General features: G+C 52.7%; 6 protein-coding genes across 6 annotated transcripts; 4 read left to right on the forward strand and 2 right to left on the reverse strand.

Annotated features, from left to right (window-relative positions):
• Nucleotides 1-246: 246 nt before the first annotated feature.
• Nucleotides 247-4,906, forward strand: VE01_01428 (uncharacterized protein). Its single transcript, XM_059463359.1, has 5 exons — nt 247-809; nt 1,025-1,563; nt 1,666-1,840; nt 1,972-3,455; nt 3,506-4,906. The coding sequence occupies exons 3-5, from the start codon at nt 1,801-1,803 to the stop codon at nt 4,145-4,147; spliced, it is 2,166 nt and encodes a 721-aa protein (XP_059320017.1). The 5' UTR covers nt 247-809; nt 1,025-1,563; nt 1,666-1,800; the 3' UTR covers nt 4,148-4,906.
• A 488-nt stretch (nt 4,907-5,394) lies between these two features.
• Nucleotides 5,395-8,694, reverse strand: GLN4 (Glutaminyl-tRNA synthetase). The gene is made up of 2 exons (XM_018270951.2): nt 6,758-8,694; nt 5,395-6,606 (listed from the first exon to the last, which is right to left on the reverse strand). Exons 1-2 carry the CDS (start codon nt 8,543-8,545, stop codon nt 6,517-6,519), a joined length of 1,878 nt encoding a protein of 625 aa, XP_018133993.1. The 5' UTR covers nt 8,546-8,694; the 3' UTR covers nt 5,395-6,516.
• A 58-nt stretch (nt 8,695-8,752) lies between these two features.
• VE01_01430 (uncharacterized protein) lies at nt 8,753-10,050 on the forward strand. The gene is made up of 2 exons (XM_018270952.2): nt 8,753-9,597; nt 9,647-10,050. The coding sequence occupies exons 1-2, from the start codon at nt 8,924-8,926 to the stop codon at nt 9,900-9,902; spliced, it is 930 nt and encodes a 309-aa protein (XP_018134162.2). The 5' UTR covers nt 8,753-8,923; the 3' UTR covers nt 9,903-10,050.
• Nucleotides 10,051-10,495: 445 nt separating this feature from the next.
• On the forward strand, nt 10,496-11,599 carry VE01_01431 (uncharacterized protein). Its single transcript, XM_018270953.2, has 2 exons — nt 10,496-11,021; nt 11,070-11,599. Exons 1-2 carry the CDS (start codon nt 10,630-10,632, stop codon nt 11,509-11,511), a joined length of 834 nt encoding a protein of 277 aa, XP_018134161.1. The 5' UTR covers nt 10,496-10,629; the 3' UTR covers nt 11,512-11,599.
• Nucleotides 11,600-11,808: 209 nt separating this feature from the next.
• Nucleotides 11,809-13,167, forward strand: VE01_01432 (uncharacterized protein). The gene is made up of 4 exons (XM_059463360.1): nt 11,809-12,078; nt 12,130-12,210; nt 12,266-12,939; nt 13,002-13,167. The coding sequence occupies exons 1-4, from the start codon at nt 11,896-11,898 to the stop codon at nt 13,132-13,134; spliced, it is 1,071 nt and encodes a 356-aa protein (XP_059320033.1). The 5' UTR covers nt 11,809-11,895; the 3' UTR covers nt 13,135-13,167.
• A 28-nt stretch (nt 13,168-13,195) lies between these two features.
• VE01_01433 (uncharacterized protein) lies at nt 13,196-15,728 on the reverse strand. The gene is made up of 3 exons (XM_018270955.2): nt 15,677-15,728; nt 13,602-15,604; nt 13,196-13,543 (listed from the first exon to the last, which is right to left on the reverse strand). The coding sequence occupies exons 2-3, from the start codon at nt 14,779-14,781 to the stop codon at nt 13,257-13,259; spliced, it is 1,467 nt and encodes a 488-aa protein (XP_018134159.1). The 5' UTR covers nt 14,782-15,604; nt 15,677-15,728; the 3' UTR covers nt 13,196-13,256.
• Nucleotides 15,729-15,775: the final 47 nt, after the last annotated feature.

The raw sequence follows: 15,775 nt of genomic DNA on the forward strand, positions 1-15,775 counted from the left end.
GTGCCTTGCTACCTCCCTTTCTGTACCCGACATGGGTTTGTCCTCCGCCTCAACATGGGTTTATGCCTTTTACTATGTACTTCCCTTCCACCTCCACCCACCCACCCCGGTACCCAGCTACCTCCCACCGGTACTTGATCTACTTTGGGTTACATGGATATCCACCCATCTCCCCACCATCGGCCTCCACCCCCCCCATGCCCCATGCACACCCATGCACCTTCTCTCCTCCTCTCAACCTCTTGTCTGCTTCTCACCAATCCCATAAAGATAAAGATGTCTAGCCGTTATGGTTCTTATTTACCTTTCCTCCGCCCTCTCCGTCAAACCAAATCCCAAAGCTCAACTCCATCTCAGACCTGAGGAAGAAGGAAAAACCCAAACCTTAATACAAAACACAACAACACACAACATATAACACCCAGACAGCCGTGCGCCTAACTCCTCGCTGCCGCCGCCGTCTTCTCACTTCCTCACTTCAGTCCTTCACTCACGTCTTCTAACTTCACAACCACCAACACCAACACCAACCACCCTGGCCGAAAACCAAAACCACACATAAGCAAGCTATTTTTACATCCCCCACGGGAAGACCAACGAACGCCTGCTCCCGCTTCGCACCGACATGTTCGTTCGTGCTTGCCCTACTCACACCTGCTCCTGCCGCGAACTGGTTCACGCCGCCAGGCTACCTGCAGCTTCATCTTCCCCGGTCCGCTTCTTCGGAGTGATCGCGTCGCGCCAGATCTAGATTTGTTATTACCCACGCTTATATCTGCCGTCTTCAGCGAGAGAGCCTACTTACCTTGGTACGTGCCCATCCGGAACAGTTCATTTATTTTTGGGATGGAGTCTGGGACTCGCGGAATATGAAACGCGCCGCGAGATGGGCCCTCCCAGTCTTTCCTCAATTTCTCAAGTCGATCGATGCCTCTCCCCAACCCCAGCCCCGCTGGTTCGCTCGATGCCGGCGAGGGCGACGGGATCTTGACACCCCCCGGCTAACCCATGAACCGCCTCTTAGATTAATATCCTCTCACACTCACTCACTCTTTATCCTCTCACAGTTCCCGAGACCGCGTTTCCTCCTAAGCTCGGAAACCCCGGCAAGCCTTACCGCTTCTCGTCGCCGCCGCCGTCGCTACCGCCGCTGTTCAAAGGAATCCTGGATCAGGGCTGCATGAACCTGTCTCGGACTGTGTTCGCCGATATCTGCCGCTTCGCAAGACGAGTTTTTTTCCTTATAAAGGAGAGCGTCTCTATCTCGTTTGCTACTTGGATTTAGATCTGCTGCTGTGTCTCCTTTTTCTTCGACGGCAATCTTACTCCTTTTTACTTACTTCGCACCGACTCATCTCGGGTGCGCGCTGTTGCGAAAGAAACTACTCCTACCGACATATTAATATCTTTGGGGATTTCTCTTGGGTCTCATAATATTTACTTACGAGCTGCGATTGCGACTCTGAAAATCTAGCACTTATAATTTTTTCGAGCAACACTCGACTTCTCACCATTACCTCTTCAACCGCAAAAGTGGCATTCTCAACCTACACAACCGTTGAGGTGAGTCTAACTTCTCACTCTCATACACTGATTTGTCCTACGACGTCAATGCAGAAAAGGCTGCTTGTTTTGATAACATTTAACTAACCCCTGCATTTATAGCCCGGGTTTCATTCGGCGACCCCAGTCATCGTCGACGAAGCATACGAATCACCGGAGACGGTCACACTCAGATACGAAGAGGCTTGCGCGGGAGGTCCTATAGGCAGGTCGGACTCCCTCTCGGGATTCCTTCCCATGTCTGCCTTCGGGAAGCCCCCGCCTTCACACCTTCAAGGTATGTTTGTACACCCTCCACGCACCCTCACTTTATAAGCAGCCACACCTCCACGGGTGCATGTGCCGATACTCGTTCACGTGAGGCTGGATCATCAAAAGTCTACAATGCTAACATATCTTCTAATCAAGGATTTGATGCATCTCGATCATTCTCCGATCCCGCCTACGCCTACCCTGCTGCGCCACAACATGCATCGCAACCCCCCCCTCATGCATCGCCGTTCCAAAATGCACCCGAGATGGCGCAGGTGAGCTACGGCAGTCATGCGACGCGCGGTAGTTACGATGAGCAGCAGGCCGGCTCCTACGCGCCCTTCAACTCTAACCCGACCCCCGCGTCGATCCGCGTCACGTCGCGTCAACCCCCGCGAGGCCTGCCGGGCTCCAAACTCGACGTCTACGTGGCGTCCGTCTACGAGCTCATGACGACAAGCCTCGAATCCATCTTCCTCATGTTCGGGCAGCAGAAGTGCCAGGCTTCGCTCATGCGATATGAGCAGCAGAGCAGGGACTACCAGTATATCGTCTCGACTGAGGTGCCGCAGATTGCGGTCGAGGCGTGGGAGTCGGCGGAGATGCCGCTGTTTCTGCTGATTGAGAATGCAGAGGGCGAGCTCATGGAGAAGGTCGATGTTGGGCCGTTTACATATGAGAGGGGCAGGCTGGGAAGCGATGCCGAGTCGTTAAAGAGCACTGAGCGGTCGTCGTCGCTGGTGATGAAGCCACAAGAGGATTTCTCGACTTACTCATATCTGCCTTCGGATAACTACTCGCCGCAGGTCCAATATGGCGCGTATGAGGGGATTCACTCCCAGCAGTTTGGGCGTGGGAATTCCATGTATCAACCCTCGCCGCCTGGCAGAGGCATGTACCAATATTCGTCTGGATCGCCTTCCTCCGCCATCAAGGCAAGGTCTAATCAGATTCCGACGTGGGCTTCTTCGTACAGGAATGGAAGTTCTGACGGCCACCATAACCAGGGGATGCCCGGACGGACATCGCTCCCGTCGATCTCGCCGAGCCCACTGTTGGTGAGGACGTCGACGATTGATCAGAACAGAAATAACGCGGGTGTCCCGATGAACGCATCTGGGTCTTACTACCACCAGGCGATGCACCCGCTCGCCGTCATTCTCAACCTCCACAACGACCTTGATTCCATGGGCCGCCTGAACACATGGTCGACGGAGGAGATCCAGTCGAGACGGCGAATCCTGCAATTCAAGCGCTCGCAGTCCGGCAACACGATCAACATCCGCGTCAAGCCCGTGATGCCCGAGGAGCGCCAACAGCACTCCATCTGCATCAGCTGCATCCTGTGGGAGGACAAGAACCAGTGCTTCGTGACGAGCGTGGACACGATCTACCTGCTCGAGTACATCATGGCGCAGAAGTTCCAGACGGAGGAGAAGAACCGCATCCGTCGCAACCTGGAGCACTTCAAGCCGCTGACGGTCAAGAAGCCGATCCCGGATAAGTATGACGAGACAAACGCGTTCTTCACGGCGATCATGGGGTTCCCGCAGCCGAAACCGAGGAATATCGAGAAGGATATTAAGGTTTTTGCGTGGAAGAGCTTGTCGAACGCGTTGAGGAAGATTACGTCAAAATACGTAAGTTCCATCACTCCACCATAATCACTGATTTCGCTAACACGTCACAGTCCGTCAAATCCGGCTCTTCCCAACCCCAAGCCTCGCTCCCACCCCCAACCCTCCTCACGCCAGCAAGCTCAACTGGCTACGGCGATAACTCCACAACAGCCTACGGCCAACCCACCGACCGCAACGGCATGTTCTCCCCCCGCTCCTCCACGCGCTCTATGTCCGGCGCCTCAACCCACCCACCCCCCTTCGCCGGCATCCCCGCCCGCCTCAACTCCCCGCCTTACAACCACCTCAACCCCATCAAAGGCGACATCAACCACAACAACAGTGCGGCGCCGCCAAACCTCCCCTTATTCGCCGACAACACCACAACCAACCATTCCTCCCACGGCGCGGGTACAGGAGCGCAGTGGTCCGCACCAACACAACACCACATGCCCGCCCCCCTCCAGCAATACACCCCGCGCTCATCGTGGGATCTCACAGCTGCCGCGGCGGGGGGGTACGCGGATCCCGCGGCGCAGGCGCAGGGGAGTGCGGTGGGTGGGGCTGTTACTGCTGCGGGGGGGATGCCGAGTGTCTTGCAACGACCGCCGACGACGCAGATGCCGCTTTCGCCGCTGAGGAGTAGGGGGGGTCTCGAAGAAGTGGGGGCAAAGGAGGAGAGGAGGGGAAGTCTGCAGGCGCTTCGGTCGTAGGTGACTGACGTTCCGGGATTTGGATTTGATCGACCACCACTACGACAGCGTGCGGGACGATGCGGGTTCGATTCGCTATGGTACGACGATGAAGATGTGAGAATTAAAGTCGACAAAACGGTGGTGGTGGGGCGTGTAGTCATGCGGCCCAGTCAGATCCCGTTGCTAGCCCACTAGCGTGGTGTGACCGACCAATCAGAGGGAGTGTGGGTACACCACCCTTCTTGCTGGGGACGGGGGCACGCGCGCGAGCCCTGGATGCACCCTTGGGGATTATATGGGAGGTAGGGTGGTCTGGGGCGGTCGATGAGGGGTAGGAGGCTCGTATCGGGGGTGTGTGCCGGTGGAGATGCAGATGCCGGTTGGGGTATGTGGGTGGGCTTGGCGCTGGGGAGAGGCTTGAGAGGCTTGGGGTGAAGTGTGTGTGTGTGTTTAAATTCCTTATTAGAGGAATGGCGTATGTATGGATGGGCATATCAGTGGGATCGGGGATCGGATGGGATAATAGGGGGGAGACAGGGAAAGGATAGGAAGGAATGGGAAGGCGTTTTGATTTCTCTTTGGCCTTGGCTTTTTGAGCCTGGCGGTGGGTTTTGGAATGGAATGGGATATACCGGTATTCGGATAACTGGGATGGGATGGAGGAGAGTCTGTACTATCATATTACATCACTGTGCATTTTGGCGTTTTTCTTGGGTGTGTTCTTTTTGTTTTCTGTGGGTGGGGGGGATGTGTGTGTTTTTATGAATTGGATCATGGGATGGGTATGGGGATGGGGTGGGCGGTTATATCACGGATTGGACGGGATGGGGTGGGAAAGTGTCTGCGAGTTTATACGGGGTTGTTGTTACTGTACTGTGGATCTGGATGGGATGGACTGGGGGGGGTTTATAAAAAAATAATCGGCGGGGGGATGGGCGGGGGAGAGGGGAGAGACATACAGTATATGCTTACGTTACTTACTTAATACCTTTTGTGTTTGGATTTTGGTCTGCGGTTGTGGCTTGTAGGTGTTTTGTACTAAATAGTTTGTTTAAAATGTTTTTTTTATATAGTCTGCTGGGATGGATGGGATGGGATCTGGGATGTGAAGGGGATGAGGGGGAAGAGAAGGGGGGTTCGGGGAAGGACGGAAGGGATTGGGAGGGATGGAGAAGGGATGGGAAACGGATGGGGGATGTTGTTTTAGATACCCCTCCAACCACCACCTTGCGTGAGGGTGTGTGTGTTTGATTAGAATATTAATTGTCTGTTTAACTATCCTCTACTGCTGTCTGGTATATTATCTATTTAATCTCTGTGGGTTGTGAAGGGGGTGTGAGGGGTTTATTTCTTTTCCACGCTGTCTCCCTGTCTGTAGATGCAGATGTAGGTGTAGATGTGTGTGGATGGAGATGTGCAGATGTGTGTGGATGGGAATGTATGTGTATAATGATTTGGAAGGAGGTGTGTGTGGGGGTATTGTAGATGGGCTTGCATATGCGAGTGACAATGACAGTGACAGTTACAGGGCCGACTAGTGTGCTGTGCTGTAAATGCAGAGGAGGGGCTGAAACGGGGGGGGAAGTGCTGAGTCAAGATGCATATCTGCAGTACATGTCTGCAGTCTCATCAAGGCCAGAAGGGTGGATGTCCAGGGCTGACGACAGAAGAAGTCCCGCAGTGGCAGTGGCGTTGATGGGGCTGAAATTCTCAAGGCGGGAGTGGAGAAGGGAAATCGGAGACTGAGACATGGCGCGGAGGGAGAGGCTGGAAGAATAGTGATCGCCGTGATGGACGGCGGTCAGTCGGCCATAAGGGGGGAGATGGATTGGATACTGGATACTGTAGTTGATTGATTGATAGATGGAAAGGAAGGAAGGCTACATACACCACGCCATACCACACCACACCACTATCCACTCCTCCACCCCTCCACTCCTCCACCTCTTCCACTTCGCTCAACAAACCAACCCTGCACAGTCTAAGGTAGCTGCCTGCCAAACGCAAACGCACACAGACCCCCAGCTTCAGCCCCTCACACTTGCCACCGACGAATGAGTAAAACTGGAAAGACGAACAAACGGATGGACGGCTCCTCTCCCATGCGTCAGCTTGTGACGTTACTGCACTGTACCAAGGTAGCGTTGGGGGCTGAAGACTGATGGTACTGTCGAAGCGGGTGCGTACAGGTAGTGTTGCATGGGTTTATGCGCGGCCGTTTGGTAGTAGTAGCGTGGGTTTGTAGTACTAGTAGCACCCCACAGTGACGATAAGGATGGTGAGAGTAGCAAAGGGGGGGGTGGGGTGGCGGTGTTGAGTAGTTGGGGAAGAGGTAGATGTTGAGTGAAGGAAGGAGGGAAAGGGATGGCGGCGATGAATGAAGCGGTTTATTTCCCAGCGTCTTCTTTGAGAGAGACGATGCGGTTGAGGATTGTGTGCTCGGGCGTGCTGTCGCTGTCCATGGCGAAGTATGCGACCTGTTTGTAGCGGTTAGCGCTGGTGTTTAGAGGGGGATTCAACGAGGGACGATGGGAAATAAGGCTGTTAGGATAGTAGACCGGATATCAGACGAAACTGAGATGGCGGGGGATAGATAGACAACAAACAACAAAGAAAAAAAAAACATACCCTCATCCCCTGAAACCTCACCGTCTCCGGTCCCCCCTCACCCAACTTACTCTCCCCCGTCTCCTTCGCCTCCGGCCACGGCGCCCGCTTCCTCACCTCCTCAAACCCAGGCTCCACAAGCGCATCCGCATAAATCGTCTCGCTCTCCGGGTTAACATCCTTCATGAACCCTCCCTCCACATCATCCGGCTTCTCGCTCTTAAAGAGCTGGTTATACATCCTCACCTCCACCTTGCACGAGTCCTCCGGCACCCACTGGATATAAGTTTTCGGCTTCGCGCCGCTGCGGTCATATTCCGCCGAGACAGAGGCGACTGTCTTTCCGTCCTCTGCGAGCGTGAAGGATGTGCATTTGATAGGGAATGGGAGCTGGAGCAGGCCAACGGACTTTCCAGGCGCGAGACGGAAGTATCCCTTGCTGTCCTCGGTGCGAAAGTCGGAGGCATCGATGAACACTGTCTTGGTGAGGTGGAGGGTGTGTGTGCCCATCGCGGCGTCCTTGGGGGAGAAGGGGATGACGAGGTCGGTGGGCTCGGCGTCGCTGATCTCGACGCGGAGGGGTGTCAGGACGAGCATTAGGCGCGGGACGGAGCGCTCGAGGTAGCGGCGCACGGTCTGGTCGAAACGCGCGAGCTGGATGGTGGTTCCTGCTGTCGTGACGCCGAGTTCGTTGACGAATTCGAGGATGGCTCCGGGGGGGACACCGCGCCTGCGGATGCCGATCAGGGTGTACAACCTCGGGTCGTTCCAGCCGCGGACGACGCCTTCGTTTACGAGGCGCGCAATCTTGCGCTTCGAGAGGACGGTGCCGGAGATGCTGAGACGGCCGTACTCGCGCTGCATGGGCTCGTATACTTCGAGGGACTTGTTGAGCCATTCGTAGGAGACGCGGGATTGGATGAACTCGGTCGTGCAGAGGGAGTGGGAGATGCCCTCGAAGGAATCGCACAGGCCGTGCGTGAAATCGTAGGTGGGATAGATCTTCCATGAATCCCCCGTGCGGTGGTGCTCTGCGTCGAGCACGCGGTAGGCGGCCAGATCCCACATTTGTGGGTTCCCGTCCGTGATGTCCTGCTTCATGCGCAGGAAGGCGGTCTTGGGCGCGTACTTGCCGGCGCGCATCGCGCGGAACTCGGTGAGGTTGGTTTCAATATCACGCTCGGCGTGCTCGCAGCGGTAGCGTGGCCTCTTGCCCTCGTCGCCACGCTGGAGCTTGATCTCTGTGTCGGAGCAGTGGCACACGTAGGCTTTTTCGCGGCGGATAAGCTCTTCGGCGAGTTCGTATAGGCGCTCGAAGTTATCGCTCGAGTGAGTGATCTTTGCGGGTGTGAATCCGAGCCATGAAATTATCTCCTTGATCGCGGTGAAGTAGACCTCCTCCTCGGCCTCGGGGTTCGTATCATCGAAACGCAGGTTGCATTGACCTCCGTGGAAACGCGCAAATCCAAAGTTGATAGCGATAGCTTTTGCGTGTCCAATGTGGAGGTATCCGTTTGGCTCTGGTGGGAAACGGGTGTAGACATCCTTTACTGGGCGTTCCTTGTAGACACGATCGAGGAATCCTTCTTTGAAGATGGCGTTGATGTCGACTGGGACGTCCTCCTTCTTCTCGGCGGCAGGTTTCGGAGCCGCTGCCGCCTTTGTAGGAGCTTCACTCTTGGCCTTAGCCGTCGCTGCTTTCTTTGCCCGCTTTGCTAATCTCTTCTTCAGCTCGCCCTTCGAGACCATGTCCCCCGTCTCCTCATCGAGCTGGAGTTTCGCCGCTCCTTCTGTAATTGCGTCCGCCATGACGTCAATAGCTCGGTATAATCGTTACGAAGTGTGTTGTTGTACCAAAAATGCGTGCTGACAACCCAGAATAGTTCTGCGACACCTGTTGTGAGATTTTTTGTTTGAGCGACGTTGACTTGCTTTATCGGTGGGACCCCTCGTTTGTTGACTCAGAAATGTTCTAACGATTTCATTGCCCCGCGCTTCAGCCTTATCGCTCGATACGCGAACGAGATAAGATTGCCGCGCCCTTACTTGCACGAGCACGGACCTAAATGGACTGTACCTTGGGGATTGTTATTGCCTAATTCGTCAGTTCATTATCGCTATTCTTTGTCGACCATTATTCTCTGTCTTATTCAACTTCGACTCAGAAAACTAATATTCCCCCCTTTGATGTTAACATCGTATCTTTCCAAACGTTTATCCTCACTATCCTCAGCAGCCAAGATGGCCACCCAAGTCTCTGATATTCCAACTGTTGCGCAACTATATCAGCTCAAGAAGCTCTCACCCCCAGCGACCGAGACTGGCACTTCCGTAACGCCATCGGAGGCCCTCAACAATAAGGTTTCCATTTTTCGTGGCAATATCACGAAACTCCAGGTCGATGCTATCGTCAATGCAGCCAACAAGTATCTGGCCGGAGGAGGCGGTGTCGACGGAGCAATTCACGCTGCAGCCGGCCCCGGCCTCTTGCAGGAATGCAGCACTCTAGGCGGATGTAAAACTGGCAGTGCTAAGATTACTGGTGCTTATGAGTTGCCTTGCAAGAAAGTTATTCACGCCGTTGGTCCAGTTTACTCCAGATCAGAGCGTGAAAAGAGTGCTCAGTTGCTAGCTAGCTGCTACACGACTAGCCTCCAGTTAGCAGTTGACAATGACTGCAAGAGTGTTGCATTTAGCGGTATCAGTACTGGTGTTTACGGCTACCCAAGCCAAGATGCTGCGTCTGTTGCAACTAAAGCAGTGAGAGGGTTCCTGGAGGGTGCTTCCGGAGATATGATTGACAGGGTCATTTTCTGCACATTCGAGATGAAGGATGTCAATGCATACAACGATTGGGTTCCGTAAGTCGCTTTATTTAATGTTCAAGTGGGATTTACTGATATAAGACAGCCGTGTTTTTCCACCAGCAGGGCAAGATTTGAAGGGAGGAGACCAGGCCAACGAGAGCAAAGAGACTGAAGACAGCGACAAAGCTGAGAAAGCGAAGGTTGTTGAATCCGGAGGTGCAGCTATCGGTGGTGCTTCTGGAAACGTTGCTGGTTCCCAGACAACCGTCGATGACCTTCCAGAGGTTCCAAAAGCAGAGCCATCGACGGGGGACGGGCCAGAACCAAAGAGGCAGAAGCAGGAACCATCAGACCCATAGGAAATTGCCGCGAAATGGATTCATTCTTGGAAATGACTAAAGCTAGTAGTTTCAGGATCCAATATGATCATTCTGGTGCGTTTGGAAAAGCGTAGGAGGAAGGGGGGGGGGGGGTAGAAAGCCTATTGTGGCCAGGGCAATAGACGTGGACAATAGTTGCAGTTATCAACTAAAACATGCTTCATCGATAAAAGTGTGCCTATCTTCTTCAGTCCCCAAATTGACCCAAATGAATATTATGCTATGATATCCTACAATTCAAGCGACTGCATAGCCAGGCTTACCGTTTTGTTTTCCCGCCTTCGTTGTTTTCACGACCAAACCCGGACGGGCAGCCTGGTAAAAAGCATAGTTTTAGCAACCTGCATACCATTCATCCCGAAACTCCCTGCGGAATAAATTTAATAACCCACATGCATTTTCGTGATTATATCTCATAGTTATCAGCTTGAATCAGATAAATGGCGTGGATGGTAGGGGTCTTATGAGTCCCCAGACTCCCAACTGTGGGGAAATTGCGTGGGGCGGACCGTTGTGCGGGGTATTGGGGTGAGATCCAGCCGAGCCGAGGAGCCAAGGCCCGTCATATCGAAAGCTATTACCGAGGGAGGAGCTTCAAGACCAACCAGTATCGCCAATTCAGTGTCTTGAATTTTGAAATCGCTGTCTGCTTCAACTCTCACAGCTTCATATTCACCGATACAACAAGAATCTCCCTCAATTAACCATGGCAACCTTACAATCCCAACCCCCGACCTCTGAAGCGTACCTTGTGAGCTACCCAGCTCAACATGTTGTCCTCCTCACAATAAACCGCCCAAAGGTCATGAACTGCATACATGCGCAGGGCCACTGGGATATGGATGCGTTCTTCCAATGGTTCGACCATGAGCCCAGTCTTCGCGTCGCAATTATTACCGGGGCGGGCCCGAAGGCCTTCTGCGCTGGTCAGGATCTCATCGAGCAGGGCCGGTTTAAGGTGAACCGACCACCAACGTCGTCCATGAAGCACCCACCGAGTGGGTTTGCGGGCGTGAGCAGGAGAATTGGGAAGAAGCCGATTATTGCTGCCGTTAATGGGTTCGCGCTGGGAGGAGGGTTCGAGATCACGCTTAACTGGTTAGAAACCTCATTCTGTATTTGAGACAAAAGCTAACGAGTGGGCAGTGACCTTGTTGTAGCTTCCCCAACTGCGTCGTTTGGACTACCAGAAGCGTCGGTCGGTCTGTACGCCGCTGCCGGTGGACTGCCCCGTGTCGTCCGCAACTGTGGCCTTCAAATTGCTTCAGAGATTGCAATGACAGGTCGCCGACTTACAGCTGAAGAAGCGCTGAAATACAGCCTTATCAACAGGGTAGCAAAGTCTCCCAGCACTGTCATGGAAGAAAGCTTGGAGCTCGCCGCCAAGATTTCGAACCTCTCACCCGACGCCATCATCGTTACGAGAAGCGGACTGCGTGAGGCATGGGAGACAGGCAGTGTTGAGAGAGCCACACAGATTACGTCAGATAGATATGATTACCAGCTGGGCACTGCCCCGAATATGAAAATTGGGCTGGATGCGTTCGCGCAGAAGAAGAAGCCGGAGTGGGTGCCAAGCAAGCTGTAAAACCGCGATTTTCGAGAGCGTTGTCGTTTAATCGTAGGATTTGTATCAGATAGATAAACTATGGGCTATTTACTTTGTTCAATTTGGTACTAAAATATGTTGATAACATTCCATTGTTCTGGTTGTGTCTCCCTGAGGGTCCATGTGAAACTTCCCCGCGTTCCGAGGTTCACCCAATAAAGTCTATGGCAGCTTGGGTGGACTCAGTTAATCCTAGCAACGCGACCAACTCGGCAAGAGGATCGTTACCCCATAGTTAGATACCCGTCCGGGTAGCCATATATATACCCTCTACCTTGGGAGCTCCTCTCATAATGTCCAAATACAGAATTAAATACCTGTAACCACCGTAACTCTTATTATTATCTTTTAGCGTAAACCAAGATGTCGCTCGTTACGCCCCTCACGAAGCTGCTGAATATTCAGCACCCCATATTCCTGGCCGGTATGGGGAAGACCTCAGGAGCGCCGCTGGCAGCCGCGGTCTCCAATGCTGGTGGACTCGGCGTCATTGGCGGGGTTGGATATTCTCCAAACCAGTTGAGGGAGATGATCGATGAGCTCAAGGCTAGTTTAATTTGAATTGACGGTTCAGTTATCATTCTAATACTCATCTAGAGCCTCTTGGTAGACAAGAACGCCCCATTCGGAGTCGACCTTCTTATACCTCAAGTCGGCGGAAACGCTCGGAAAACCAACGTAAATACGCCTAGGCCGACCTATCAAACTGAACACCTTCTAACATAGTAACCAGGTCGATTACGCAAAGGGCAAGCTGAACGAGCTGATCGACGTCATCATCGAAGGTGGCGCCAAAGTCTTCGTCTGCGCCGTCGGCGTCCCCCCCAAAGCCGTCGTCGAGAAACTCCACAATGCCGGCGTCCTCTACGCCAACATGGTCGGCCACCCGAAACATGCTCACAAGGCCTGCCAGATCGGTGCCGATATCATTGTCGCCCAAGGTGGTGAGGCTGGTGGACACACCGGCGATATCCCATTTAGCGTGCTCATCCCCGCTGTCGCCGACGCAATTAAGTCGTACAGGTCGCCGCTGACAGGCCAGCCTGTCTACCTCGCTGCCGGAGGCGGTGTCTTTGACGGACGCAGTTTGGCCGCGGCGCTAATGCTAGGTGCGAGCGCTGTGTGGGTGGGTACGCGGTTCGTGGCGTCGAAGGAGTCGGGTGCGTCAGAGCACAACAAGAGAACGCTTGTCCAGGCGGGCTTCGACCAGGTTATCAAGACGACGATCTTCACTGGACGCCCGGTGAGGCACTATGCCACGCCATATATTAAGAACTGGGAGGAGAATCGCCAGGGGGAGATTAAAGAGCTCCTTGGAAAGGGGATCGTGCCGCTCCAATGGGAGCTTGAGAAGTATGATAAGGAGGGGAAGTCGACGGAGGAGATCGAGGATCAGACTACCTTTATGTATGTTGTCCCTGTCGCTGCACCATATTGCATAAGAATGCTTGCTGACCGAATATGTTTAGGCCTATGGGATATGTGGGTGGTCTCGTTACACAGTTGAACCAGCCTGCTGGAGACATTGTGCGGGAAATGGTCGATCAAGCATATGAGCTTCTTCGCAGCCCAAGTAAATTTGTAAATGACTCGAAATTGTAAGTAGAACACAGGGGCAATGTGTTAGCTGGCGAGGATATATTAATTATATATTATTAAATTTCTTTGAAATGATGTAAAAATGTGATTTAATTCTCAATCTGTATTTTAGCTATCCGTATGGTCTACTTCTTCTTCAAGTACAGAGTCTGCACGTTACAGTATGCCTTGACTCCACCCAAGCCGTTCTCGTAGCCAATGCCACTTTCCTTGTGTCCACCGAATGGGAAGTTCGGAGTGACATCCATGTGGGAGTTAATCCACACGGAGCCGGCCTCAATTTGCTCTGCAATGCGACGTCCCTCAACTAAATCAGTGGTCCACACAGACCCTCCAAGACCCATCCTGGTGTTGTTCGCGCGAGCAATGACATCGTCCTCATCGGACCACGATAAGATTGGGAGAATTGGGCCTGTACTAGTTAGTACTGTGCTACGTTACTACTCCAAGAGTGTAAAAGAATCCCTTACCAAATGGCTCCTCGACCACAATCCGCGAGTCCTCCTTAGGCCTATCAATGATAGTGGGGTTAATGAAGTAACCAGGGCTCTCATCAATCGTGCCGCCAACAGCCACCTTCCATCCCTCCTTCTCGATGTCGCTGAAAAATCCCTTGACGCGCTCATACTGCATTTCGTTCTGGACTGGCCCAATAGTCACAGTTGGGTCGTTCTCGCCCTCGCCAACGCCCTCGCCAAGCTTGAACGCCTTGACAGCAGCTACCAAGGCATCACGGAACTCCTCGAAAATGCTTTCGTGGACATAGAGTCTCTTGATGGCAAGGCAAACTTGGGACGAATGGCTGAATATAACGCCGGCGAGCGCGGGAGCAATCGTGGCAACGTCGATGTTCTTAGTGATGATGGCTGCGTCGTTTCCACCGAGCTCGAGCGTGACTCTCTTTAGGGTCTTGGAGGCCGACTGCATGACCTTCTTTCCGGTGGCGGTGGAGCCAGTGAAAGAGATTTTATCGACACCTGGGTGCTCGGTCAACAGTTGACCGAGGCTGTCGTCGCCACTAAGAACTTGGACGACTCCAGGAGGGAAGAATTTTTGGGCCATCTCGACAAGCTTGAGGCCAGAGTATGGTGTATATGGAGAGGGCTTGATGATGATGCAGTTGCCAGCAATGACAGCAGCCGCTATCTTGGCCGCTGTACAGTGAAGAGGTAGGTTCCAGGGCACAATTCCAACTACAACACCGAGGGGCAAATAGCGGACGATGACTTCACGTTCTGGGGTGTCCTCAACAACTTCGTCAATGGGATGAAGCTTCGCAGTCTCAGACAACCATCCAGCGCCCATGTGGATAAGGATTTCGGCAATTGAAACCGGTGCTCCCAGCTCGTAACCGTTGAGCTTGACAAATTCCTGTTGGTATTCGTAAATAGTTGCTGCCAGGCCGTTCAGCGCTTTAGCGCGTTCCTCGAAGCTGGTCTTCTTCCATTTAGGGAAGGCAGCACGCGCAGCTGCAACTGCGTCGTCAACATCCTTGGATGTAGAGAGAGGAACTTCAGCCAGGGGCTTCTTGGTGTGGGGGCTGATGGCATGGCGGGTGGTTTCGGTGGTCTTCAACTCTCCGTTTATGACATTTTGGAATGTAGTGAAGTTGAACTCCTTCTTGGAGCTATCGTTAGTTACTGCAGCCATTTTGTTAAGTATAGTATAGTAAGAGAAATACGAATTTTAGAAGGGGTCGGGGACAGTCTGGACTATATAACCCCTTATTGTTTTGTGGTTGGTGATATGCCCCGCTACGGATCGATGGAAGTCTTTGAAGGCGGGGAAGGCTTATCTGACCTAAGCCTCACAAAAGGCTCGAATAACTCCAATCACTACTTAACTTGACCTTCCTAATCGACCCCCTTTTACCATTTCAAGCAAAGAAGGCTGAACTTGTGCTTACAACCTCGGTGCTGACGTCGGCAAAGGCGTGTAATGATGGTGGGGTAGTTGGCGGGGTAGACCCGTGGTTGGCCGAATTCTGTCTACTGACGAGCCACCACTGACCTGCTCCCGCCAACAAGGCTGTAAACTTGCCTCAGAAACAGCATCAAGGCGCATGGGGGGGTAGAATGATTAGTTGGAGTATTATATAATCGATCCATTGCGGTATTTTTCAGAGGCCGTGGTGACAAAGCGATCGTTTTTCGTGGTCCTTGAAGTAAATGTCCAATACAAGGTTGGGATAAACAACAAGATATGAGATAAGATCGTCGACTTTGAAGTCGGTAGGGGCTGTGGGACAACTCGTAGAACTCGATGACTGTTTTATGAGTCTATAGAAAGTGCGAACGAAAAATTAACCAATGGTTGCTAGCGGCTGTAAGTATGATAGTACGGGGACATTCTGATAAACCACATAGTCGGGAATTGAACAAGAAGAGTGAATCCATTGTGTAGAACTGCATGACAGCCTCACCACAGACTTTTGTGGAGTCGTCCGTATCATTCTATGAAGTCGTCGGAATCACTGTTGCGAGTATCAGTTTCTAGAGTCTTTAGAGAATAGTAACTGCGTCTGAAAAAAGGAATCCCCGCCTACTATGACCTATGATTATCATATTGGATTTTTTTTTGTAAGCATGTTATATAGAAAGACAAGAGTAGAGTAATTGCTGGCAGTGTTTGGCGAGGGAGGATA

Source organism: Pseudogymnoascus verrucosus, assembly GCF_001662655.1.
Source record: "Pseudogymnoascus verrucosus strain UAMH 10579 unplaced genomic scaffold scaffold_4, whole genome shotgun sequence".
NCBI lineage: Eukaryota > Fungi > Ascomycota > Leotiomycetes > Thelebolales > Thelebolaceae > Pseudogymnoascus > Pseudogymnoascus verrucosus.